The sequence below is a fragment of the Hipposideros armiger genome, unplaced genomic scaffold (genome assembly GCF_001890085.2).
Source record: "Hipposideros armiger isolate ML-2016 unplaced genomic scaffold, ASM189008v1 scaffold_550, whole genome shotgun sequence".
In the NCBI taxonomy this organism is placed as follows: Eukaryota; Metazoa; Chordata; class Mammalia; order Chiroptera; family Hipposideridae; genus Hipposideros; species Hipposideros armiger.
This window is the reverse complement of record NW_017731900.1, coordinates 260,590-288,270: the sequence shown is the minus strand read 5'-3', so window position 1 is coordinate 288,270 and position 27,681 is coordinate 260,590. Positions and strand designations below refer to the sequence as shown.

Genomic DNA, 27,681 nt, shown 5'->3' with positions numbered 1-27,681 from the left:
GCTTCACTGGCCCATGTTGGTATTATCATTGCGCTCTTCCTGGCTGAGGCAGATCGGTTACTGGCCATTGGATGGCTGCTCACGGCTGCTTTTGGCAGCTCACTCTGGCTACTGGCCACTCACGCTGGCTGCCAGCCACTCACGGTAGCTTTACGGCAGCCCACTGCAGCCCCACTGCAGCCTACGCTTTCGCTGGCGACTCATGGCTGCCCAGCTCCAGGTCGAGCTGTTGTTCATCATGTTAGCTGTAGAGAGCGCAGCGTGACTGACCCTCATGTGGGATCCGAACTGGCGGCCCTGCTGCTCAGAGCTGGCGTCCCAAGCCAACTCTTAACCAGCGCTCCACTTGGCTGGCCCTGTGGTCTTCATTTTAGTATGTAGTTTAAAATCTTTATTTTAGGACAGTTTAATTATAGTTTTTTGAATTTGTAATTTAAAATTTATTTTGGTTGCATTTTATCTGGTATTTGTCATTGGGGAATTTATAACAGCTTATTTCACTAGTTGCCAGAATTTGAACTCGTGTTATTTTAGAACTTAAAAAGCATGATATTCTTTAGGCCTGTATTAAAGTCCTCTGGATAATCTTTATCTGAGAATTGTGTTTGTATTCTAGACAGTGGAGTGGAAATATTTATGGTGCTCAGTGAATGTTGGTTTAGGATCACCAGAATGCAAATTGGAAATGTTTTACATTTGAAACTTTGACCTAGATGAGGAGATAAGATTTTGAAGCACATCTTTTGAAGATTATCAAAAAGTATAGATAAGCAAAGTAAAAATGATTTTGTGTGTGAGAGTTTTGATTGTCAGTGCTATTCTTTAGCTTAAAAGAGAATGTTTGTTATCAGGCTGTTCTCATGTTTACATTCATTTTATGTACTTTTATCCAGAAAATCAGGTGTTTATGATGTGATTTGAATAAAGCAGAATATGAATTTATTCCTCAATATTTTAGGTTTGGGTATTTTTCAGAGTTTAGAATTATTTTAAAATTGGACCAGAGAAATTTTCCAGATTTTGAGAATGTCTTCTTGCATGTCAGCTCTTTATAGATAATCACTCTCAGATGACTGCTCTGTCATCATTACTGATAACACTGCTCACATTTAGACTACACCATAGTTTTATGACCTTAACAAAGGGAATACTTTCTTATTTCAGTTTTTTTTCTGCAAAACTTTTTATATTAATGAAAACATTAACTTGTGCTTTGCTGGTTGACTCACTGTTTTCAAAACAGTTCATTCATTTAGAAAAGGAAGTGGTAAGAGTTTTAAGTTTTTGTGGCGGAATAATTATTTTGTAAAGAAGCTTTCATTGTTCAGGGTTCCTTCAGCTCTCCACTTTTCCCCACTTTTCTAGTTTGATAGAGAGAGTTTGCGGATTCCGGGGATGCTGATTATTGACACTCCCGGGCATGAATCTTTCAGGTAAGAGCAAAGTGAGTCTTGTCATCGAGCAAACTGCTTGAAACCATTAAGTGTCAAGTTCGAACAATCAGTGAGAAGGTGTGACTGGTCATTACTTTTACTCTGGGTAGTACTTTATCTGCGGTAACTACCAGTCCTCATCTGTGCTGTACTGAGTTAGTAGTATTTTGTTTGGACACTTTTTGTTTTTCTTTTGTTTTTTTTAGAGAGAGAAGTCATATGTAGTCTATCTCCTGTGAAACCCATTACTGGTGGAATTTTATGTATTTGCCTTTGGCCATATTCCTTAGTGCAAAAGCTTGGTCAGTACAATTGACAGAAATATTGCAGTAACTTCTGGAACTGACTCATTCCAAGTGATGTTAATTCACTGTCTGTCAGATAAGCATTTGGCAAGTGAAGGGCTAATGACTCTTCAATTTAATGCATGTACTTCATTTTGTTCTTTTTGTTTAGGTTTTTACCAAGAAATTAAAAATTTAAGTAAAAGTATTAATTTCAAGATTTCTATTTATGCATCTTTTTCCTTTTCAACAGCAATCTGAGAAACAGAGGAAGCTCTCTTTGTGATATTGCCATTTTAGTTGTTGATATTATGCATGGTTTGGAGCCCCAGACAATTGAATCTATCAACCTTCTGAAATCTAAAAAATGTCCCTTCATTGTTGCTCTCAATAAGGTAAGCTCTCCTTCTGAAAAATTAAAGTGTGAAAACATGCTTCTTAACATTTTCGTGATTAAATAATAGTAGTATAACTTTCAAGTAAGAATGCATTTGTGCTAAGTACAGTGTATTTTGACAAATTTATAAACACACACATACCCACCACCATTCAGAATATAGACCACCTCCATATTTCCAGAATGTTCCCTTATGTTCTTTTGCAGTCAGTCTGCCCACTTCTCTAACCTCAAACAAACTAATGTTCTTTCTGTCACTATAGACTAATCCTGTCTGTTTTATAATTTTATGTTAAAGGAATTACACAGTATGTAATGTTTTTACTGTTCATGTTATTATAGAATTATCCATGTTGTTGCATATATCATAGGTTGTTCCTTTTTGCTGAGTAATATTTTATCATCTGAATAATACCACACTTTATTTACCTGTTACACATTTTGATTGACTCCAATTTTAGATTACTTATTAATGAAGCAGCTGAGAGCATTTGCACATAAACCTTTGTGTAGACATGTTTTTTTGTTTACTTTGAGTAAATACTTAGGAATAGAATTGCTGGGTCATATGGTATGTGTGTGTTCAACTTTATGAGAAAATGACACATTTTGTGCTATGTTACATTTTAAGCAATGTGTGCGAGTTCCTTTCTGCATGTTCTTGCCAATACTTGCCCCATCTGTAGCCATTCTAATAAGAGTGTAGTGCTAAATTGTTGTGATTTAATTTGCATTTGCATGATGACTAATGGCATCAAACACCTTTCTATGTACTTATTTGCCACCTCTGTTTGTGAAGTATCTATTTAAAATCCTTTGCTCATTTTTTATTAGATTGTTGTTTTAGTGTTGAATTTTGAGTTCCTTAGACATTGTTGATATAAGTCCTTTGTCAGTTATGTGTATTGCAGATAATATTTTTGTAGTCAAGGACTTGGTTTTTTTATTTTCTTGATGTGTTTTGAAGAGCAGAGATTTCAAATTTTGGTGAAATCTGATTTATGAGACATTTTTTTTCTACTTTTCTTTTTTTATTATTATTTTTTATTTATTAAAAAAAATTTTTAAAAAGATTTTATTGGGGAATTGGGGCAGGGGAACAGTGTTGAGGAATCGGGGAAGAGGAACAGACAAGTTGCTGTCCTTTTGTTCTTCAGTCTAGTTGTGGAGGACGTTGCTTCACTGGCCCATGTTGGTATTATCATTGCGTTCTTCCTGGCTGAGGCAGATCGGTCGCCGACCACTGGACGGCTGCTCATGGTGGCTCTTGGCAGCTCACGCCGGCTACTGGCCGCTCACACTGGCTGCCAGCCACTCACGGTAGCTTTATGGCAGCCCACTGCAGCCTCACTGCAGCGTACGCTGTCGCTGGCGACTCATGGCAGCCCAGCTCCAGGTCAAACTGTTGTTTACCAGCTTAGCTGTAGAGGGCACAGCATCACTGGCCCTAATGTGGGATTTGAACCTGTCCCCTACTGCTCAGAGCTGGTGTCCCAAGCCAGCTCTTAACCAACGTGCCACTCAGCCGGCCCTATTTTTTAATTAAAAAAAAAATTAGTTTCAGGTGTACAGCACAGTGCAAGTATACTTTTTACTCCTCAAAGTGGTAACCCACCTCCCCCCCAATAAATTTCTTACAATTTGTGTTTCTTATGTTCTTATAAGTAATTTTTTTCCACCCCCCCCCCCAAGTTTGTGAAAATTTTCTTCAGTGTTTCTAGATATCTGACATTTAGATTTGTGATGTTTTTAGTTAATTCTGTGTAAGGCAAGGTTCAGAGTTTACTTTTTTCTGCATGAACATCCAATTCAAACGCTTTGTTGAAAAAATTTTACTTCCCTGTTGAATTGCTTTTGAATCTTGGTTGAAATTCATTGTCTGTGTACATCCATCGACCTACTACATGTCCATCCTAATGCCATCACCGCCTCCGGTACTGTCGCTCCACAGTAATGTCTTGAAAACAGGTGGTGGTAAATTCTTCACCTTTTTGTTTCCCAAAATAATTTTGGTTACTTTAGAGTCTTTGAATTTCCATGTAAAGTTTAGAATCAGCTTCTTAGTTTCTACAAAAACCTTTCCAGGATTTTGATTGGGATTATATTTAATCTGTAGATAAATTCTGGGAGAATTGATATTTTAACAAAATAGTCTTCTGATCAATGAACGTGATTATCTCTCCATGTACTTAGGTCTTGTTTACTTTTGTCTTGGCAGTGTTTATAGTTTTGTCCATGTGTTGGACACATTTTTCTAAATTTATCCGTAGTTCATGGTTTTGATGCTAGTAAATAGCATTTTAAAAATTTGGATTTCTAATTGTCACTTTTATATAGAAATACAGTTGATTTTTATATTGACTTTATCTTGTGATCTTGTTAAATTCAGTGGTTAGACCTAGTAGCTTCTTTTGTAGATCACGTGGAATTTTCTATATACATGATTATGTTATCTTCAAATAAAAGCTACTATACCTTTTCCTTATCTATATGCTATATAATTTTTTTCTTCCTTACTGCAGAACTAGACCTTTTAGAACAATATTGAATAGAAGTGATATCAAAAATCCTTGCTGTCTTCTTGATGTTAGAGGGAAAGTGCTCGTTTTTCACCATTAAGTGTGTCAGCTGTGTATTTTTTGTAAAGGCATTTTATTAAGATGAAGACATTCCCTTCTATTCCTAGGTTGCGTAGGAGTGTTGTTTTTTTTTACAGTCATGAATGGTTGTTGACTTTTGTCAGATGCTTGATGCTTATTCTTTGTCTCTTGAGATGTTCATATGGCCCTTCTCCTTTTTCTGTAACATGAATCACTTTTGATGTTTTTGGAAGGCTTTACTATTTATTTTTAAGACTTTTATTTTTAGAGCAGTATAAGAGTCACAGCAGAATTGAAGGCAAGCTATAAAGATTTCTCATATACCCTTGCTCCCATATACACATGCACAGCCTCCCCCATTATCAACATCCCTACCAGAGTGGTATGTTTGTTACAATTGGTGAGCCTACAGTGACATGTCATTATCCCCCAAAGTCCATAGTTTACATTAGGGCTCACCCTTGGTGTTGTACATTGTGTGGGTTTGGCCAAATGTATAATGACATGTACCCACTCACCATTATAGTGTCATACAGAGTAGTTTCACTGCCCTAAAAATCCTGTGCTCCTCCTGTTCACCTCCCCACCTCCCATCTCCTGGCAACCACATGGCAACTGATCTGTCTCCCTAGTTTTTACCTTTTCCAGAATGTCATATAATTGGAATTACACAGTATAGCCTTTTCAAATTGGCTTCCTTCACTTCATAATATGCATTTAAGGTTCCTCTATGTGTTTTCATGGCTTGATAGTTCATTTCTTTTTAGCACTGAATAATATTCCATTCTCTGGATGTACCGTAGTTTATTTATCCATTCACCCACTGAAGGAAATCTTGGTTGCTTCCATATTTTGGTGATTATGAATAAAGCTGCTGTGAACATCTGGGTGCAGGTTTTTGTGGACATATTTTCAACTCCTCTGGGTGAGTAAATACCCAGGAGTGTAATGGCAGGATCCTATGGTTAGAGTGTTTCGGTTTGTGAAGAAACTGCCAAACTGTCCCCCAAAGTGGCTGCACCATTTTGCATTCCCACCAGCAATGAAGGAGAGTTCCTGTAGCACCACATCCTCACCAGCATTTGGTGTTGTCAGTGTTCTGGGTTTTGGCTGTTGTGCTAGGTGTGTGGTGGTAGCTCATTGTTTTAATTTGTTCTTTTCTGGTAACATAAGATGTGGAACATCCTTTTATACTCTTAATTGCCATCTGTCTATCCTTGGTGAGGTGTCTGTTAAGCTCTTTGGCCCATTTTTAAATTGGCTTTTTATTTTCTTATTGTTGAGTTTTAAGAGTTCTTTGTATATTTTGGATACTAGTTCTTTATCAGATAGGTCTTTTTCATATATTTTCTCCCAGTGAGTGGCTTATCATCTCAATCTTTTGACTCAGAAGTTTTTAGTTTTAGCGAAGTTGGAGCTTATCAGTTCTTTCTTTCATGAATCTTGATGTTGGTGCTGTATCCAAACAGTCATCACATAGCCAAGGTCATCTAAATTTTTTCTATATTGTAGGAGTTTTAGCATTTTGTGTTTTACTTTTAGGTCTGTGATCCATTCTGAGTTAATTTTTGTGAAGGGTTTAAGGCCTGTGTCTAGAATCAGATTTTTGCATGTGGATGGACACTGGTCTGGCACCATATGTTGCTTATTATTAGGTTGGTTTTTTTTTAATGTTAAACCAACCTTGCATTACTGGAATAAATCTTGGTCATGTATACTTGGTAATGATATATTTTTCATATATTGCTGGATTTGATTTTCTAATTTTTTTTTTTTTAAGATTTTATTGGGGAATTGGGGAATTGGAGGAGTGGAACAGCCAAGTTGTTGTCCTTCAATCTTAGTTGTGGTGGGCGCAGCTCAGCTCCAAGTCTAGGCGTCATCCGGCCACCGGTTGGTAGCTTGTAGCCACTCAGCTCAAGTTGCTGTGTTCAGTCTTAGTTGTGGGTGGGCGTAGCCCACCATCCCATGCAGGAGTCAAACTGGAAACCTTGTTGCTAAGAGTGCATGCTCTAACCACTGAGCATCCGGCCGCCTGTAAGCAGCTCAGGGCAGCTCAGCTCAAGGTGCTGTGTTCAATCTTAGCTGTGGGTGGGTGTAGACAACCATCCCATGCAGGAGTTGAACTGGCAACCTTGTTAGGAGCATGTGCTCTCACCAGCTAAGCTCAGTGACAGCTCAGCTCAGGCGCAGTTCACTGGCCCATGTGGGAATCGAACCGGCAACCCTGTTGCCCAGAGCTCTCGCTCTTAATCAACTGAGCCACCTGGCCGGCCCTATTTTCTAATTTTTTGATGATTTTGTGTTCATGAGTGATATTGATATATAGTTTTCTTGTAATGCCTTTTGACTTCTTTTGATATCAGACTGATGAACTCAAGATGACTTGAAGTATTTTCTTCCTCTGTTTTCTGAAAGAGTTACATTGAAATATTATTTCTTCTTTGTTTTATAGAATTCACCAATAAAGTCACATCAGCTTATCTTAAGTAGATGTAGGTCATTTAGGTTTTTTATTTTATTTTTTGTCAGTAGAGAAATGTGTGCTTTCAAAGATCCAGCTTTTAGCTTTATTAATACTCTGTTGTTTGTCTGTTATTGTCATTGATTTCCAGTGTTGATTATATCATTTCTTTCTTTCTACTTTGTTTTCATTTGTTCTTCTTTTTCCAATTTCTTTATATCTTTAAGATTTTTTTTTCTAACATAAGCATTTAAAGGTGTTTTTAAGTACTGTTAAAAGCACTGCTAATGGGCTGGCCGAGTGGCTCAGTTGGTTAAGAGCTCGCTCAAGAGTTTGAGCTCTGAGCAACAGCGGTTCGAGTCCAGCCCGAGCTGAGCAGCCGCTGAGCTGCCAACAGGTAGCAGGATGGCTCAGCTAAAAAAAAAAAAAAAAGCACTGCTTAAAGATATTGTGTTTTTGTTATGTAGATCAAAATATTTTCTAGATATTCTCAATATAGAATTGTCGGTTTAAAAAATGTTTTTTTCCTTCATTATTAATGCTTTACTTTATCTCTAGTCATTCTTTGGTCCCCTGTATATATCTTTTTTCTTTGGCTGCTTTTAAGACTTTTTTAAGGGTTTTGTCAATGAGGTTTTGTAATAGTTTTATGTTTATCCTACTTTGATTTTCTTAGATTTATGAATTTATAATCAATTTTAAAAATTCTCAATCATTCAGATATTTTTTGCTCTCTTTTCTCACTTCTCTAAGTGTTTGATAGACTTCTAGGATTTTTCTAGCACCTGAGTTCTCTTAATGTTGTCCCATAAGTAACTGAAGGAGTTCTTCCTTCATACTTCTTTTTCCATATGCTTCAGTTGGGGTCATTTTTATTGTTATATCTCCAAGGTCACTAATCTTTTATTTTACAATATGCAGTTTGCTGTTAAGCTCATCCAGTGAATTTTCCATTTTCAGATTATATGTTTCAGTTCTACAAGTTATATGTTTTTCCTTAAAAGTTGTTATATATATTTGTAAGTATTGTAAGGACCTTATATGTTGATTATACCATCTTTGTCATTTCTGAGTCTATTTCTACTTAATAATTTTTCATCTTAGTAGTGTTCAGATTGGTCTACTTCTTTATATTGTCACCCTGGACTAGGCCAACAGACACTTTTTGAAAACTATTAAATGATTTTCCTCTCTATACACATTTATCACTCTTTTGAAAAGTGTGGGAAAATAGATTATTTGATTAACTAAACAGATTAAATCCTAATTTGAGCAATAAAATAATTAAAATGGGCTATTCTCTGAGATAGGGAATAATTATTTATTTTCCATTTTTTTGGTATATAATTTTCCTGGTGATCATACCTGCTGTAATTAATCCTTGTTTCTGTCTGCTGTTTATCCAAAACCATTTTTGAATTTCAACAAGTTAATGGTTCTAGGATCACTCCAGGACCTCACCGTTTGCAGATAAACCCGTTGGAGACTGATGGGCAGCCTGGATCTTGGCAGTTTCTAATTTAGGAGAGGGTACAGTTCAGCAGTTTCTGAGGGCTTTTGGTAACAGTATCTGAGTAATTCACTGTTCTGGATATATATAATGCACATTAGGAATTTTTTGGAGTTTGTAGCCTGAATTAAATTCCCGAGTGTTCTGAATGTTTTAGATATGCTTCTTATGAAAAATCTTTTCCAGATTGATAGGCTGTACGATTGGAAAAAGAGCCCTGACTCTGATGTGGCTGCTACTTTAAAGAAGCAGAAGAAGAACACAAAGGATGAGTTTGAGGAGAGAGCAAAGGCTATCATCGTGGAATTTGCACAGCAGGTAAGAAGGCATTGCCTGCTATAGGAAGAGCCTGTGTCACAGAGAATTCTGTTCTTTCCTTTACATGGTCTTTGTAATGAAGTCAGTGTTTTTACTAATATTGGTTCTCTTCTCTTATTAGTGGCCAGTTCATGTTTTTCATTCTTTTCCCTTATTCATTTTCCTTTGTAAGTTAGAAAGCTGACATTTGAAAGAGCTCCCTTTGTAGTGTGAGTGTTTAAATTTTAAAAACTGAGTTACTATTTTTCTGCAGCATAATTAATGCCTCCAGGATATGCCTGATCTTTTCTTGGGTGTTTTTGAGGAGTGTCAGCGTGGTTAGGCGTTTGCTCGTCTAGCTTCTAGTTTGTTGTTCCTGTTCTGGATGCCTCCTTCCACCTTGGCCTTTTGGGGTGATTTTGCTTTTTATGTCTTTAGGGTTTGAACGCGGCTTTGTTTTATGAAAATAAAGACCCCCGCACTTTCGTGTCCTTGGTACCTACCTCTGCGCATACCGGTGATGGCATGGGAAGCCTGATCTGCCTTCTCGTCGAGTTGACCCAGACCATGTTGAGCAAGAGACTTGCTCACTGTGAAGAGCTTAGAGCACAGGTGATGGAGGTAATGGCCGGCTCCTCAGTTTATTGCCTTTTTATTTTTAACTGGATGGGGATGTTGACTTCTCTTAGATTTAATCAATACTGTGTACTGTAGCATGTGTTTCACTCCGTCTGCAATAATGTCTCTTAGGTTAAGGCTCTCCCAGGAATGGGCACAACTATAGATGTAATACTGATCAATGGGCGTTTGAAGGAAGGAGATACAATTATTGTTCCTGGAGTAGAAGGGCCCATTGTAACTCAGATCCGAGGCCTCCTGTTACCTCCTCCTATGAAGGAATTACGAGTGAAGGTAAGCCAGGTGGTAAACCGTGACATGGGGGCTTATTCTGTGTTTGGGGGTTCTGCTGAGGTCGCTTCCTCACTTGGAGAGCTGTTTGGCTTACTACACTCACACTCCCCTCACTACTCGTTCATTTCATCTTCATACGGGAGGGACCATCGTCAGCATGGTGATGTGTGAATGTTATTTACCAACTGAGCTTTTCATAAAAATTAAAGTACATTGTTATGGTTTTATACTGCTAATTTTTTAGTAATTTTTTTATTGTGAAATAAAACATTCATACAGAAAAGTATATAAAACATAGAAGAAAAGTTAAATTGTTAGGAAGCAGACACCCAGGTCAAGAACCAGAACATTGCCGACCTCCCAGAAGCCTTCTGTGCGCCTCTTCCTGATCGTAACTGCTCCCACCCTAAGCTAACCATGCTTCCATTTTTATGATAGTAACTAATACCCTTGCTTTTTAAAAAAATGTATAGTTTTAATACCCGAGTGCACCCCAAAACATTTGTATGGACTTTATATGGATAATGTCATTCTCATGGTTCCTTTATATCTGGCCTCTTTCAGTCAAAAAATAAGATTTACCCATGTTGCATATAGCTGTGGTTCATGTTTGTTGCGGTGTCATGGTTTATTTGCTCTCCTGATAACGGAAGTATAGGCGCACCAAGTGAACGTCTTCGTTATTACTAATAGTGCTGTTGCTGTGCACATTCTGGGATAGTCTCCTGGTGGTTGCGCACGTATCTCCAGGTGTGTGCCTGGGAGTGAATGGCGGGGCACCGCCCTGTGCTTAGGCCTCACTGTTGTCCACGGTGAGTGTAATGTTACACTTCCATTCTAGTTTTTAGAATTTCTATTACCCTGTTTCCCCGGAAATAAGACCTAGCCGGAAAATAAGCCCTCGCATGATTTTAGGTGCCAAAATATGGCACCTTGGCTTACTGAATATTTTAAGCTGAAGGAGTTTGTGGAAAAGGCACCCTTCTCCCTGAAACAGGTCATAAAACCCTCATGTGAGGGGTGCGTGCCCTCCATATCCTGGAGGAATCGTGCTAGGCTTCTTCTCTGGCTAGGGCTTATTTTTGGGGCAACACAGTATTTCACATCTTCTTCGGCTCTTTGATGCTGTCAGACTTGCAGATTTTTCCCATTCTGGAGGACGTGTAGCTTCTTGCCTTTCAGATTGGCACTGGCCTGATTGAAAATATTGCCAGTCATTATTTCATGTTTCTTAGCCATTTAAGTTTCCTCCTGTCTGTCCATAACAGACAGTGCCTGTTGTGCTCTGGCATTGTCTGTCTTTAGTACAGATTTATGAGTTGTTGGCTTATATGTCAGGATACTAGTCTGTTACTGGTTGTCATGTAGCATTTTCTCCTTCTCTGTGACTTGTTTTTTTACTTTTCTGTGGTATCCTCAGAAACAAATAATTGTAATGCTGAATTTATCAATCTTTTCTTTTGTTTATTGCCTTTTGTGTCTAGCTTAAGAAATCTTTCTCTACCCCAATGTCATGGAAATACTGTCTGTTGCATCATCTCTGACTGCTAACCGCCTTTCAAATAAAAGTGGTAACAAATGTTTTGATCTCTATAGAACCAGTACGAAAAACATAAAGAAGTAGAAGCAGCTCAGGGCGTAAAGATTCTTGGAAAAGACCTGGAAAAAACATTGGCTGGTTTGCCCCTCCTGGTGGCTTATAAAGAAGATGAAATTCCTGTGCTTAAAGTAAGTTATTGTAATTTTTTTTCTTCTGAAACTATTTGAATTGTGTCATGTGTTAGCAGGACACACACTAGGAATGGCGAATAAAAGGGGTACTTTTGTCTTGTGGCCTCTTGTGTCTGGAAACCTGATCTGGTGGCCCTTAGCAAACAGTTGCTGTTTTTAATTACTTCAGTTTGCACAATTATATGAGCTGGCATAAATAATATATACACTAGAGTTCTAAAATACACATTTTATTCAAATAAAAAAATAATCAAAAGCTAGAAGTTGTGTATGTTTTAGACATCTGAATATGTGAACAGAACTACAGAAAATCTTATTAGAAGTTGTCCTAAAGCCTGTGTGCTTGATGTTGGGGCAAGGCGGCCCACTCGAGTCCAGCATAGCTTCACAAAAGCACTTGGGGCCAGTTTATTTATTCATGTGCCCAAGAGAAGACAGCTCTGTTCCCAGCCCAGGGCTCATCTAATGTCCTGAGACCACCTTTGTTCTTTAGCAGCATTCGGTCACAGCCCTCAGGGAGTCAGCCATCTTAGGGCCACTGAGGGCAGGGCCAGCGTCCCTTCTTGGCCAGTGTCAATGCAGCATGGACTTCTGCGTCTTACTGGCACCAGTGTGGTCATTTTACTTACTCAGAATCTCTTCATCTCCAGAGGAGCAATGACGGAGGAAATGGCTGCCAAGCTCAGGGTATTCCGTAGTTAAGACCACCCAGCAGAGCATTTACACAGGGTAACATAACACCTTCCATTTGTGTCCTGCTTTTAACGTTTAAGACTCATATTTATTACTTCATTCTGCTCACCCATCTACCTTATTTGCCACATGCAGCAGTGGTGAAATACTGAGGGTGCCAAAAAAATGTATACATGTGACTTGTATTCATCTTTTGTTATCGGTATATATTATTACAATTTTAACAGTTTTTTTCTTTCTTAAAATGTGTATACATTTTTTTGGCATCCTCTGTATATTTCAACATTAGTAAGCCTCAGAGAGACACAGGTGAAGGGGGATGCAGCTTGGATGCGACCCACACCCCTCCTCCTTCCCAGCTTAGGTTCTCGCTCTTTGTACGCCATGGTTTCCTGTTTTCAGATGAATACTTCATGACAAAAAGAAACACAGCTTCATTCTAGCCTGCTGATGACTGAGATGTACTCACAACCTTGTCAAATCCAATTTCTTTTCAAGGATGAATTGATCCATGAGTTAAAGCAGACGCTAAATGCTATCAAATTAGAAGAAAAGGGAGTGTACGTCCAGGCATCCACACTGGGGTCTCTGGAAGCTCTTCTTGAATTTCTGAGAACGTCAGAAGTGCCCGTAAGTAGCTGCGCCCAACCCGCCTGCGTCAGTGGTGGTCATGGTTTGTGGTGCCACTTCTGTGCCTGTCACAGGAGCTAATGTCCGAACTCCCTCTTTCCAGTACGCAGGAATCAACATTGGTCCAGTCCATAAAAAAGATGTCATGAAGGCGTCGGTGATGCTGGAGCACGACCCTCAGTAAGTGACCTCTCTCCTGCTGCACAGGCCTAATGCCTGCCTGCTGTCTTCACACTCTTCCTGACACACCCCTTCTCACTGGCTGTCTGTGATGTGTTCTGACCTTCCAGGTACGCAGTCATTTTGGCTTTTGATGTGAGAATCGAACGGGATGCACAAGAAATGGCTGATAGTTTAGGAGTTAGAATTTTTAGTGCAGAAATTATTTATCATTTATTTGATGCCTTTACGAAGTACAGACAAGACTACAAGAAACAGAAACAAGAAGAATTTAAGTAAGTTGGTCATTTTACTTACTTTGGGTCCTGGGTAATGAAGTTGATTATTGGAGAATTACCAAATACCAGAAAGGTGTCCAGAAGACAGGAGTGTGGCATTGGCTCATCTGCCTGAGGCTGGTTTCTGCAATGGGGTTAGACACCCCAAGTCCTGTCCACCAGTGCGGGGACGAGCCTTTCTGGTTTTGCTGCATTGTCCATTTGGCAGACCGAGGTCTCACTCGTGGTGAGTAGTTGCTACATTTGGTGCTTTTGTCTTAGTTCCTTACCTGGGGTTGTATGGAGTGGAAGTAAAATTAAAGTGTGGAAAATCAGGAAATGAGGCGAGGTATCTGTGGGAGTAAAGCTCATCCGTCCAGCAGACCTCACCGAGTGCCTGGTGGGAGTGGCACTGCGCAGGTGCTGGACGGCTCAACGGTGGCTCTGGTCAGGTCCCCTCCTCTTGGCACGCAGGGCAGAGACAAGTAGTGAACACATGAGAAGTGGGGATGATTGCTAAAGAGCAAAAAAAGCAGGGAAGGGCTATAAAGGAGAGGAGAGCTGTGATTAGTCATGCGATGGGGAGGCAGCTCGCCTGTGAGTAGAGACCTGAAGGGAATGAAATGAGCCGCCCAGGCACAGGGGTGTCCAGGTAGGATGGTGCTGGGAGGCAGTCCTCAGGGACCTGCGGGAAGACGAGGTCAGAGCTGGCAGGACCCAGAGCGGGTAGGCCCCTGTAGCCATTTTAGCGTCTGCAGTGAGACTCAGGAGGCCAGATGGCTCAGGGCAGAGTGGCCACCGGGAGGGGTGGCTCAGCCTGGAGCATTTTTATGGTGCTGACTCATGAGCGTTAGGATTTCGATCAGGACACCTAAAGGGAGAAGACTTCAGGTTGATGATAAAGAAGACTGCAAGAAGCTGAAGGCACTTTACACATATGCTTGATAAGCAGGGAATAGTGGCCTTTTGGATCAACCGATTTGGGAACATGGTAGGGAAGAGGAGGATGTGGTTTGGTGCTTGTGTAGTTCCCAGTACAGACTACACACATGCCACACCCAACAGGTCCCTCTGAGGTTCTAAGCTCAGCTCCGTCCTTGGGGCAGAGCTCAGCCCATTAGTCTGGTACCAAGTGTTCCTGTGAGGTGGCTTCCGGGAGACGTGGGAAGAACCCAGGTGGGCAGAGGTAGGAGAGGACGAGAGAAGCAAGCCATGGAAGGTGGCCACTGACTTTGGCATCCTTCCCGCAGTCCCTGGGGAAAGGTGTACTACCTAGTGGGGAGAGGCAGCCTCATGTTCACCTGGTTTGTTTCATTTTATGTCCTCTTGCAAGTTTAAAAATTTTTTTTTCCTCCCTTGTAGGCACATAGCGGTGTTTCCCTGCAAGATGAAAATCCTCCCTCAGTATATTTTCAATTCCCGAGACCCGATAGTGATGGGTGTGATTGTGGAAGCGGGCCAGGTGAAACAAGGGACCCCCATGTGCGTCCCTACCAAAAATGTAAGTGCCATTTTTTACAAAAACGTGCCATTTCTTAAAGCAGTAAATGGGAGTCAGAATGGTGACGAACAAAAACTTAAACCAAGCAGAGCTTGTCACCTTTTATATTTTATTCCTCAGCCTTGCTAAATATCAGCGTTGATTCTTAGCACCTGATACCAGCGCTTCAGGTAATGAAAATTGCAGTTTGTAGTCCTCATTTACATTTTACCAGTTGTCCCTAAAATGGCTTTAATAACCCCACCTGCTAACCTGGTCAGGACCCCTTCCAGGTGCACTGCCTTTGGCTGTGACATGTTTCAGTCTCAGTCAGGAAAACAGGCCTGTCCTTTTTGAAGAGTCCAGATTATTGTGTCAGATGATTTCCCAGCTTGGATATGTCTGTTTCCCCACGACTAGACACAAGGTAATTGGCAAGGACCCTGCAGTGTCCCCTGTGCCTCGTGCATTTCACTATCACCGACGCCGATTACTGGGCAAAGTGCGTGCTGTCTGCGTCTCTGTTAGAGACAGCTGTTTCCCCCTTTGTGATCACTAAGTAATCTACGGGATACTTTGCATCCCTGAGTCTCCTGTTTCTCAGCCTTTGTCCCAGACACTTCATTAACATTGACAATCCTTGTGCAAATCAATTACTACATAAGTGGTCGTGAAATAGTGACCCCCTGCCCCTGCTTCTTCTGTAAAGGACGTTTGTCCCCCTGACCTTTTCATTAAGTACCTATAGACCCAGTTCAGTTTTAGAAATCTGGTATGTTACAGTCCAGTACCAGTATTTTTGATAGCCAGATTGGGAGCCATTCAAGCTGGCTCCTATCCTTGCCTCAGGCTTTGAGCATTTTCTTCCTTGCTGGCACAGTAAGATGCCCCTGATCCGGCTCCTTTGGTGAATGGTAAATGCACTTGGGAGGCATCACCCTGGTACCATTTCGATGGGCTGAGCTAGGACGCTCACTTGCAGCCATGACCTCCTGTATGGCTTTGGCCACACCCAGCTCCCTGTTCTCACTCACCCTCCTGTGTCTCTTCCTCCCAAGGTAGGCAGCAGGGATGTTCCTCACCCGCTCTGAACCATAACAAAATAGGCCGCTCCTAATTCTCAGAAGAAAGCAGAGTTCTAACCATGACCTCTAGGGTCCAGGTGGCCCCAGCTGCCCCTCGGACTGTCCCTGCCCCACCCAACCCCCCAAACTCATACCTGCTGGACCTGTTTCCTTTTACTATGGTACCTGTCATATTGGATTGACAGAGCTCTTGTTTCTCAAAGCACATCAGTAATCTCCTTTTTTTCCCTGACATCCATTATGTGAAGGGTAGAGAGGTGGTGTTGGTGTCATACCTAGTTTATCAGTGGAAAAAGTTCAACTGTGGAGACCCTAAAGTGATCATGAGGGTCACAGAGCCAAGGCTTTGAACTTGCCCTTCTGCTCAAACCAGCTTTGATCTCAGTTCTCCAGCTAGGGCACCTGTGACTGGCAGGACTCCTCTGCTCACATTGTACTTTCTGTCCTTATTTTAGTTTGTTGACATTGGAATAGTAACAAGTATTGAAATAAACCATAAACAAGTGGACGTTGCAAAAAAAGGACAAGAAGTCTGTGTCAAAATAGAGCCCATTCCTGGTGAATCTCCCAAAATGTACGGGAGACATTTTGAAGCTACGGACATTCTTGTCAGTAAGGTGAGTCTCCGCCCAAGTGGCCATTTGAAGTGGGGTGGGGAGGTGGGTCACCTCTGAGGGCTGGGATGCCTGTGGCCTTGTCTCTGAGGAAAGTGCCCTAGACCACCCCCCTCTGCATTCACCCACAGAAGTGGGGAAAGGCGGGCAGCACTGCCCGAGCTCCCTGTGTAATGAGTACCAGGTGACATCATGATGGGGCCACCTGCTCTTCTTGGGCACTTGGTTACATTCTGTCGTATCTGCTGTTTGTCACGGACCTTGCAGATCAGCCGGCAGTCCATCGACGCCCTGAAGGACTGGTTCCGAGACGAGATGCAGAAGAGCGACTGGCAGCTTATTGTGGAGCTAAAGAAAGTATTTGAAATCATCTAATTTTTCCACACGGGGCAGGAATCGGAGTAAATGCAAGAAAAACGACAAAATGGAGTGGACGTATCTGGACACTGATGCACTTAAGTATGGAAGGAAAAAAATAGATGTATAAATGTTTTCCATGAGAAACCAAGAAACTTACACTGGTTTGACAGTGGTCGATTACATGTCCCCACAGCTCCAACTGCCTGTGTGCACCCACCCCTCCCCAACCCTCTACTGGCTGCTGTTTTAAAGTTTGCCCTTCCCAAATTTGAATTTTTATTACAGACCTAAAGCTCTTTCGATTTTATACTGATTAAATCAGTACTGCAGTATTTGACTAACCAAGCTTCTGCAGGTTTTGTGATTTTGGGGACTTTTTTGATGTAAGAAATACTTTATTTATGCATAACCTCCCAGTGATCCCCCCCCCCCCCCCCCCCCCCCAGCATTCTTCTGCCACATGCCCTTAGGAATTTTTAAAAATAGAAAGTTAGGCATTCTGGTATTTATCTGCCTGTGTGAAACCATGGTGTAAAGCATAGTTGGCTGCTATTTACTGCTTGTCTAGTCATGAGAGTCCACTGTAATCAGCACAATTCTGAACCACCAATAAAGAAAAAGACCTTCACCGGTGAGCTGTTAGGCCTCCGTGTAGCATAGCTTCTCCCCCCCAGTCACCAGCTCTTTTAAGGAAGAGAAGTATTTTAACTATCCTACTGTGTGCAATAGCACATGTTAACATTAGAAATTTTTATACACCAATCTTGGTCTATTTTGTCCTAGAAAGTTCTATCATGCATAATACATTTTCTGATGAGACACTCAGCAGGGAATTAACTATTTCGGCTTAGTGCTTCTAAGTTTTTAGATCATAATGATTAAATGATTTAATCATATCCCTGATCTGATTAGAGCTAGTTTGGTTTTCCTGAAGAATGTGGAAAGTGGGTCTCCATGAGGATGTAGTCCTTTCCCCAATGTATTAGCGTTAGATTAATTCTTATAACATCTCTAATATCTGACTACCTATTTAGCAGCGTTGAATGAAGTCAATGTGGGCTGTTTGAAGAAAATGTTCCCAAGTATTCACTGGCACAGAATTATAAACTTTTTGGAGTGTAATTGCATAACATAGCATAAAAACACTTGATGTGTATTTGAAAATCTACCATTCTTCATTATGATTGCAGTTTCTCAAGGGCCAATAGAGGCAAACAGAACACCTCTCCACCATCTGTGGGATCTAATTTTCCCAGGAAAAACTGAATCTTTAATTGTGTGTAGTGTTCTAATTCAAAATATGTCAATTCCTACGCTGGGAAGAAGTAAAGATTTTCGTAATGTGCTCCCGTGTTCATGCTTGGGGACAGGATAAGATTGTTTAGGAGCTTTACCCTTGCTCGGAAGAAATGAGACCTCAGCCTGGGACCTCTCAGGAATTGCAAAGCTTAGCATGGAGTCTGTAACAGTCTGGCTTGGAGGTTTTCAGCCTGTAAGTATAATAAACAGTTCAGGGTTTGTTTCCTAAAGGATTCACAAAAAGGAACCTGTACAAAATATACATACAGTTCTTTATTAAACAACTGTAAACACTTCACTGTAAAAATCCATAAAACTTTATAAACAAACATTTTGTAAATAGAATCTATACTACAGTCAAAGAATTAACACAATTATTTACATGCAATACTGACAAATTTGGCACTTATTGAAAAGAAATGTACAAAACACTTGCTCAAAAAGAAATTTAAAATTATAAAAACTTGGAGCATTACTATCATGCACTTTGCAAATACCGCACAAGCACTTATGGCACAGCCAGCGGCGAGCACAGGCTCTGTGGTATATTCAGGTGACTTTTAATGTGCTCCCATAAGTTTGTTGTAAAACCACCTGAACATTGTCAAGAATAAAGTCAAATGCCATATTCCAAACTGATTCCACCGACTGCTGCATCAACCTGCAGGTGGGGAAAGAAGAAACGTCAGGAAGGACTGGTGATTCCTTCAAGCATCAGATGAACAGAGCTTTAGTGTTTTAACGTTTTACTTCCTATGGTCTTACACTATCTAAACCTTGAGGGGAATGAGCTCATTTTGATCTTATTTACTAGCCAGTCGGTGTTACGGCATTTCTTTCTCAGGTTCAAAGTAAAGGGCACCCTTTTTCACTAACCCTAAAGAGTACAGTACAGTTAATGCAGCTGGTGCCAGAAAGTGTCAAACCTCAGGACCTCATCTCCCTCGATTAGCCGCTGTGACATGCCACTCCTTCCTTCTGATAAAAGTACTCATTACCTTTTCATGTATTTTATGACTAGGTCCAGTTTTTCCAGGTCTTTCTCTTCTATGAGGTCAGTACAGTACTTCACAACTTGCAGAATGTCTTCTTCCATTGGATCTAGAGGGGAGAAGTTGAGTGAGCAGCAGTGAGCTGCAGGGTTACTGGAGGCCATTTCCCCAGCAGCCCGAACCTGAAAGGGCAGCTGGCAGCTCTGAGCGTATCAGATTTAGGATAGTGAGCTCCCTGCATAGTGAGTGCAGCCTGTTCTGTCCTGGAACCCAGTGCCATTGTGTAAACAGGTCACTGCAGCACCCGCCCGCCGTCCAAGCCAACCTGAAATGGTGGTGATCCACTCTCTGAGCAAGGTCTTCACGTCACTGAACTCCACCGCTCCAGCCAGGTTGGGGGCTGGGGGTCTAGCGCAGCCAGACGCTGCAGGCTGCAGGTCACCAGGGCCCGTGCTGCCTGATGGGGAAGCAGCGCCTTCTCCCTGTGGAGCAAGCACGAGAAAGTGCTTCAAGTACAGTAAGACGGGATAAAAAGTCAGTTTAGAAAGCATACAAAAGTATTACCAGAGGTTTCTCAGGAGCAGGACCTTCGTGTTTCAGAAAGCCATCGATCAGCTTCTGGGGATCCCCGCAGGCGCCCGGCAGGGTTTTAGCGGGACTACTCGGCAGCTTGTTTTTCAGGGGACTCTGAATCTTTTGGGGGGAACTCATAAGATTTTTCTTCTTGTTTCGTTTCTTTTCTTTCAATGTTGCTGGTTTTAGCTGAAGTAATGGATTCTTTAGCACTAAGAAAAAAAAAAAAACCAGAATGCTGAACCACAGCTTCTGGACAATGATGGGTTCTCTCCTCCCAGGTACAGCCCTCCCCCCCCCCCCCCCACACACACACCCAGCAAGGCCTCGGGCCAGACTGAGGCAGTGGCAGCCCTATGCAGGCTCTCCATCTGCCAGTGTGTCTTGTCACGCCCTCAGCTGCCCTGGGGAACACTGCTGCTCTGCAATGGGGTGTTCATAAGGATTAAATGAAACCCAACAGCTCAGCAGACACGGTTTTTATAGTGAATGTGTGTGTGATCCAAAAACCTTTAGATTTTATTTTCAAACTACATCCCTTGGTGGATTAGCCTCAAAGGACAGTGGACTTGACAAGTATTCCAGAAGATGTCTGGTAATATCTTGTTTAGGCATTTGTTTTTAAGTCAGGAAGTTAGAGATACAAATCTAACTGGGACTCTAACTCATGCCCACACTATATACATAAGAGTTCTTCCCCCAGTAGAAAGGGCTCTTAACATGACTGACAGCACGGACTCTGCCCCTCACCCACCACGGTGATCTCACAGCTCACATCTCCATCTTTGTTACTACATGTCACTCGGGGGCTTACCGGCCTCTCTGGCTGTGTGCTGCTGAGCGCTCTCAGCCTGCCTGTGTCTTTGATCATACACTGCTTTCAGCTCCCTTTGAAGCTCAGCAGGAAGGGCAGCAAACACCTCAGGGTCCACCTAGTGGAAAAGAGAAGGTTCAAAGGCAAACCTAAGTTGATTCTGTATGGCAGCTGGTTGTTCACAAAATAGATTTTGTTTTTAAATCATACTTTTCTGACCTGTATGAATTCTTAATAGGTCCTCAATATCAAGGCTTATTAAATCCTCACAAGGTTTTAGGATTTGAATATGAAATTAAAAAAACAAAAGCAAAACCACAGACCGACCAGGGACAAGAAAGCAGGCTCACGTGTGATGTTTCTGAAATATCTGACTTGGACTGATATTGTCCCCACTGTGTGGTGACACATCTGTACCCTGTTCGAGAACAGCTCAGTGGTCGTCTCTGGCCAGAGGAGCAGGATGTGTCTTCTAGGTGGAAGCTGTAAGCACACCACACCACAGCCTCCCTCTTGTCTGCCCTTGGCGGCCATACTCAGTTGCTTTAGGAGAGGCAACTGTGACTGTCCCGTAGATCAGACGAGCCAGTCCCTCTCCCCACCCGCAAGGGGCCTGGTGTAGACTCCCGAGAGTTTGGAGTGCAAAGGAAAGGGAACACGCCTGAGCTGGAGTGGGACGGGTGAGAATATTTAAACTATGGCAGGAGGTCCTGAAATTTAACTCACCTGTGAAAATGCTGGAAGGGTTATTACATTAATTCCTGTGTCACTGTTAGATTCTTGAGGTTCTGGTATTTGTAACAAAACTGTCCCAACTGGTTGAGGCAAAATTCCTGTATTAGAGCCATTTACCGGTTCTTTTTTTCTGTCACCACGTGGCATGGCACAAACTTGCTCTACTTGTTCCCGGAGATCAGGGGGAAGCGCTTCTAGAACGGACTGATCGAGCTGTAAAATAAACATGTATGGTTGCAGTTAGGCTGTGCTCAATTACTGTATCACTTTCAGGTGCAGATAACCCAAACCAGCACGTCTTTGGAATGTCTTAGCCTTTTGCCACTGAACCCGAATAATGATCTGTGGACTGTGGAGATGACAGGTGTCCACTACTGGCCAGTCCCACAGGACCAGATTAAGCCCAGACACACACTGATCCCACAGGAGTAGCAGACAGAGCCTTGGTCAGACTTCACCCATGGGCAGGGCCAATGCCTAAGGCCTATGTCGGATTTCTGGGTCAGGGTTTACCTTTCAGACAGGAAACTGCCCCCAAATTCTAATAATTCTAGTCTCATGGCAGCCATCTAGAAAAATTCTAGAAGCTAACTTCTCAGGCTTCCGTACCAGAATCCTCTGCTCCTTTGGCCAGGTCCTCCTGCAGCCCACGCATGCACATCCCTCAGAAAACAGGCCTGGCCCTAAGCTTGCTTGCTCTTTGCCAAGAGCAACCTGGCAAAGAGTTTTGGGGTAACTCCCAGCAAGTGGGCCCCGTGCACATGCATCCCATCCCAACGGCCCCTTTCATAGTCTCAGCCTCCTGCTCAGTGCAGCTTCCAGCACTGAGGCATCCAGGAGGGAGAATTCCAGCAGTGCCGCTCTCAGCCCACAGCTACCAAGTAAGTGCATCCATCAGGAATGTTGGGTACAGAGGGGACTGCTGGCACGTGCTGCCAGGAAAATCTCTCATCTATGGCCTCCGCTAATCCAAAGCTGCATGCTGTCACAAAGTGGTAAAATGGCTGTGACAGTTCACAGAACTGGCTCTCATCCATGTTTTCCAACTTGCAGGATTTGCAAATCTACAAAAGCACAATCTTTCACCTAAACTGATTTCCCATTTGGAATTCAGTAATACCATGAGCCACCCTAACAAGTCATCCCCTCTTCCTTCTTCGACTATACTGATAAATTAAAAACATCATTCGTACTGTAAAGCTGCTTGAGCACTTAAATCACATTTATTGTAGAACTATAGAAATATACCTGGGAAGGTGATGGGACCTCTATGCTCAGGTTAAATCTTGATTTTAAGTTGACGGGAGAATGTAGACCATTCCACTTCCCTGAGGACTCGGCTTTGCTAGTAGTGGGACTGGTACTTGATGTCCCATGTGTGGGAAAAGATGGCAGGAAAGTGCACGTTCCGGAGGCCGATGACATTTCCAGATCCGTGGTGGCAGCAAATACTGAAAGGACAGAAAATACATAAAATAGTCTCTTCCAATCATTTGAAAATCAACAAGCGTTACTACTGTTCCTAACTCAGGTCATGTTTGTTTCTTAAAAGTTCACATAAACCTATGCCAGACGACTTTTACCACTGACCTTCATTTTGCTCCCCTTCTGTGGACTTCTTAGCTTTCTGAACTTGGAAGAGATCGAGGACAGAGTGTGACCCAGCAGGAGAGTGGCCTGGCTGACCTGATGGGCGACTGGGGCACGCGGACAGGTTGGGATTAGCTGGGACCAACTGGTTCACATGAATCCCAACCTGAAATCAAAGAATATGTTTCACAAAGAACTAAAGCAAGATATGAACTCAACAAAGTTCTAGCTAATCCTCTTTTTACATCTTCTAGATCCTGTTTCTAGAATATAAGGTTAAATGAAAAGTATTCAAACAGCCTTTACATGATTTATTACAAAAACGACTTCTATACTAACTAGTAAGCAGTTATTCCCCCCTAAATCCTCAAGTAGCCAATTCTACCCAAATAAACTACAATCTCTTCAAAACCAGAAAATCCAAGAAAGGAGGGTGCTGTATCCCACTGAACTAATTCTAGCCAGCTAGGTTTGGACAGTCTATATCTGCAAATTTACTTAATATAAAATGATATGCAGCCATAGGTTTCGGGGTGGGATGGGCACCTGTACAAGTACCCGGACACCACAAAACCTTGGAACACTACTGCAGGGAGGTTTAATCATGGCTGCCTTAAGTAGCTTTCTAATCCTTGCACAAAACCCACACCAAGGCAGTAACTACCCTTGACTAGTGTGTGTATACACACACACCTGAACTAACCAAGGTTAATTTTTAAGAAAATGAAGGTGTGCATGTTTCTGAGAACGCGTCTGTTGCAAAGGCATCTTCACATGCCTGTGGTAACGTCTCCCTTCTAGATCACCCTTCATCAGACATGAGAATAAACTTCTGATTAAAAAAGACCTGACAGGGACAAGAATCTGCACTCACTCCTCCCAGTCCCATCGGCTTCTAGGGGAATGTCAACAGGAAGTAAGATAACGCATGTAAAGTCAGTCCTTGGATAATTAAAAGTAAGGTGCTGTAAAAACTCAAGATATAAAATTATTATCCTAGGTGGAAAACAAAGTGCTTTCAGAACAAATTCGACTCTTCTCTGAAAAACGAGATCAGGTCAGATGAGAAAGTCAAAAGAGTTTTTCAGTTTCTGTTCTGCTTATATTATACCAAAGGAGCTGAAACCTGCAAATAAACCTCTACCCCACCATAATGGTTCTCAGATCAAGCCTCAAATGACAAAACATCACAGAAAGGATTTCAAAACGTTATATACTCACCCCTCTCATATCCGATATATTTAATTTCATTGTATGGAACATGTTTAGTGTTGCCTTTCCAATTATTTTTGCACTGTCTGTTGCCTGGTCAAGAGTTACAGTCCTGTAAAGTGGTAGAATTAACTTTTTAAAAGGAACAAAAGCTGCATTCCACATGTATTTACTAGTATCTCAGTAGTATTGAACTGTTTAAAGAGTTACAGAAAAGTTGTAAAGCTACAAAAATTTAAAGTACTAAATATAATCCTTAAAAATGAATGAGACAGGGCCGGCTGAGTGGCGCGATGGTTAAGAGCTGGCTTGGGATACCAGAGGGCCCTGGTTTGGATCCCACATGAGGGTCAGTGACGCTGCGCCCTCTACAGCTAAGATGCTGAACAACAGCTCAACTTGGAGCTGGGCTGCCATGAGTTGACAGTGTAGGCTGCAACCCTTGCTGCAGTGGGTTGCCATGGGCTACCTTATGTGGCCAGCAGCCAGTGTGAGCGGCCAGCAGCCGCAGTGAGCGGCCGTCCAGAAGCCGGCGACTGATCTGCCTCGCCCGGGAAGAGTGTAATGATGGTGCCAACTTGGGCCAGTGAAGCAACATCCTCCACAACTAGACTGAAGAACAAAATGACAGCAACTTGTCTGTTCCCATCCCCCCCAATTCCCCAATAAAAATCTTTAAAAAAGAAAAATCAATGAGACAGTCTTCCTTCAAGGAAGCCAGTAATACCAAATCAATTCATTACACTGGCAGCAAGAGGAAAAGAAGAAGCATACAAAACCTTGGTACTTTAAGATAAAAGCTAATAGGAGAACTGATCAACTAAAAATAAGATGGACCTTATTTTTTAAAAAAGATGTATTTTTGTTAATGCATATACAAATATAAACAATATGTTGCAACTAAAGCATGAATGGTATGTTTTTGATTGCAAGCACAGTTTTGGGTTCCAAGATTATCTATGTTGAGGTCTGGCTAATACTCAGAAAAGAAAGGTGAATCCCCTGTATTTTGGTTCTTGACTCTTCATTATGTTTTTGGTAAAGTCTTGTGCAAGTTCAGCATGTGAATATACTCATTATAATTCCACTTCCTCTCAGACGCTCTATAAATGGATGAAGATGTGGACAGCTATGACAAAGGATATGATGGTGCCCTGTCTAAGCACCAGGGAGCCTGGAATATATTGGGTTGTCGGGAAAGTCATGACACATTTTTGCATTGAAAAACATAGAAAATACGTCATGACTTTCCCGACGACCCAACAGTTCTCAGACTTGTAAGGCCTGGGGCACCCCAGCACTACTAGGTTCCACAACATGGTTACTGTATTGCTTTTTTCAGGACCATAAGGACACTACACATTCATCTATGAAAAGTACTTGTTTCTTTAAGGAAACCATTTGCAAAATATTGATATTGTTACCTAATAATTACCTTCCATTTATTTCTCACAGACTAATTTAAAAAGTAAGGTTTTTAGTGGACCATGGTGCCTTAAATTTGTTTATCCTCATTTCTTTCTAAAACGCCACTAAACTGACTTGAAATGATTTTTAAAAGGTATCAACTCTTAAAAGATAGAAATGGGAGAGGAGAAGACCAGAGGAAGAAACATTAACCAAATGAGAATACTGAAAGCAGCTCAGTAAACAGGAAGCTGCCAAATGCCTGCTAAAAGCCTACAGCAAGGTACCAACTTAAGAAAAACCACTTTTCAAAAAAGTGCCATTAAGTAGAGGTACCAGGTACCTATGAAAGGAAGGGGAGAACGGGGCTGAGAATGTGCAGAAGTGGCCGCTCACAGATCCCCCCTCCTTTGTGGAAGACTTACTACCATGTTTCCACGAAAATAAGACCGGGTCTTGTATTAATTTTTGCTCCAACAATCTACATTTATTCATGTATTCATGTACAAAAATCTACATTTATTCAGTCATGTCTGGCTGACGATCTTAACTGGGGCTTATGTCTGGGGTAGGGGTTACATTACAAGCATCCTGAAAAATCATGCTAGGGCTTATTTTCCAGTTAGGTCTTATTTTCGGGGAAACACAGTATGACCAAGAAGCCATGGGACCTCCAGCACAGTTTAAGGCAAGAGTGAGGCAGACGCTCACCCTCCCCACCCAGGCCCCCTTTCCTACTGAGTAAACAGAATGCATCTTCTCACCCAGCCCCGAGGCAAGAGATGGGAGGGTTTCATTCTGGGGAAGCTGAGGAGCCAACCAGAACGACCAATTGGTTATGTAGCCCCACAGCAGGCCTCTCCAACCACCCCCCTATGCTGTCTACACCTCTCACTAAAGAGTCCTGAGGGTCCACAACATCACAGCAGTTCACATATGAAAAGACGGAACTATCAGACAAGTTCTTGAAGAAAAACCTCCAATATAAAAGACTGCAACCAAGACAGGCAAAAAGGAACTCGGAGAAAGTCTGACAAGGGAACTAGAAAAGTATTTAAGAGATAAGAGGTTAATACTGCATCTGTGAAACAAGACATGTTAGGAATGTTTAAACGTCCAAAGAACAAAACAAAACACTCAGAAATTTAAAATGTTACTGGAAACAAAAAATTTAATACTGACAAAGTACCTGGCACAAAGACAAAGACCAACAACATTCCAGAAGCCCTGGGATACAGAGATCCTGGAAGTTTCCAAGGGAAAGAAGAGACCCTGTAAGAAACAGGCAATCAGAAGAGCACTGACTTTTCAGTGGTGATCCTGAGAAAGAACAGCTTTAAATGGCTTAAGAAAAAATGGTTTCTAAGTTACATTTATAACCTTTTAGTCAGCAAAACCAGTGAGCATGAGGACAGACGGTTAAAACAATTTACGTTCTTCCTCAGTAAGGTAACTAGGAGGAGGACCACAGATCAGAGAAGGGACCCCCACAACTCCAACTTTTCAGGAGGTCTTAAAATAAACAACCCTAGGGGTGGCCGGTTAGCTCTGTTAGAGCACAGTGCTCATAACACCAACGTTGCCAGTTTGATCCCCACATGGGCCACTGAGCTGCACCCTCCACAACTAGATTGAAAACAACTACTTGACTTGGAGCTGATGGGTCCTGGAAACACACTGTTCTCCAATAAAAACAAAACAAAACAAAAAAATCCACCCTAGACTGGAGCTGCAGGCGAAGGGAGCGGGGAACAAGAGAGACCTCAGAGAAAAAAGGTCAAACCAAGAGATTGCTGATGTAGTGAAACGTACTAGAAGGGAGTTGGGGGCTAACCTGGCAAGTTCACAAAAAAGCAAACAAGTAAAACAAGACACTCAGTAACTCCAGGAAAAACCAATTCAACGGGAAAGGAAATGTGACCGTAGTAGACAATTCAATCAGCTCTGTAATCGGTCATAAAAACGCAACACTAGACTGAATGAACTCAAATCCACTGACTTCACTGGGCCAAAGGAAATAGGCACATAGGGAAAGACCCACAGCAACGGGAGAGAGTAAACCCTCATCTACAGTAAGAAAGTCAGTAAACATCTGCAAAAGTGAAATAAGCTAGAAATAGCAGCTGAACTGT

At 41.8% G+C, this 27,681-nt stretch overlaps 2 protein-coding genes across 10 annotated transcripts in view; one reads left to right on the top strand and one right to left on the bottom strand.

Annotated features, from left to right (window-relative positions):
* Positions 1-18,272, top strand: part of EIF5B (eukaryotic translation initiation factor 5B) — an 83,886-nt gene extending 65,614 nt beyond the window's left edge. For both annotated transcript variants that reach the window (XM_019669213.1, XM_019669212.1), the window contains exons 13-24: positions 1,366-1,433; positions 1,971-2,112; positions 8,875-9,006; positions 9,424-9,606; positions 9,736-9,897; positions 11,494-11,625; positions 12,820-12,951; positions 13,055-13,131; positions 13,242-13,406; positions 14,751-14,889; positions 16,409-16,570; positions 16,835-18,272. In XM_019669213.1, coding sequence (XP_019524758.1) covers positions 1,366-1,433; positions 1,971-2,112; positions 8,875-9,006; positions 9,424-9,606; positions 9,736-9,897; positions 11,494-11,625; positions 12,820-12,951; positions 13,055-13,131; positions 13,242-13,406; positions 14,751-14,889; positions 16,409-16,570; positions 16,835-16,942 — 1,602 coding nt within the window. In that variant the 3' untranslated portion in view covers positions 16,943-18,272. The remainder of the gene's footprint in view (positions 1-1,365; positions 1,434-1,970; positions 2,113-8,874; positions 9,007-9,423; positions 9,607-9,735; positions 9,898-11,493; positions 11,626-12,819; positions 12,952-13,054; positions 13,132-13,241; positions 13,407-14,750; positions 14,890-16,408; positions 16,571-16,834) is intronic.
* A 205-nt stretch (positions 18,273-18,477) lies between these two features.
* Positions 18,478-27,681, bottom strand: part of REV1 (REV1 DNA directed polymerase) — a 94,019-nt gene continuing 84,815 nt past the window's right edge. For 7 of the 8 annotated variants that reach the window (XM_019669204.1, XM_019669205.1, XM_019669206.1 and 4 more), the window contains 9 exons: positions 24,152-24,254; positions 22,931-23,096; positions 22,589-22,791; positions 21,332-21,553; positions 20,606-20,723; positions 19,783-20,003; positions 19,544-19,700; positions 19,225-19,327; positions 18,478-18,887 (listed from right to left, as the gene is read on the bottom strand). In XM_019669204.1, the coding sequence (XP_019524749.1) occupies positions 18,776-18,887; positions 19,225-19,327; positions 19,544-19,700; positions 19,783-20,003; positions 20,606-20,723; positions 21,332-21,553; positions 22,589-22,791; positions 22,931-23,096; positions 24,152-24,254 (1,405 nt within the window). In that variant the 3' untranslated portion in view covers positions 18,478-18,775. Of the gene's footprint in view, positions 18,888-19,224; positions 19,328-19,543; positions 20,004-20,605; positions 20,724-21,331; positions 21,554-22,588; positions 22,792-22,930; positions 23,097-24,151; positions 24,255-27,681 lie in introns of those variants that run through there. The other variant, XM_019669208.1, reaches the window with a different exon arrangement.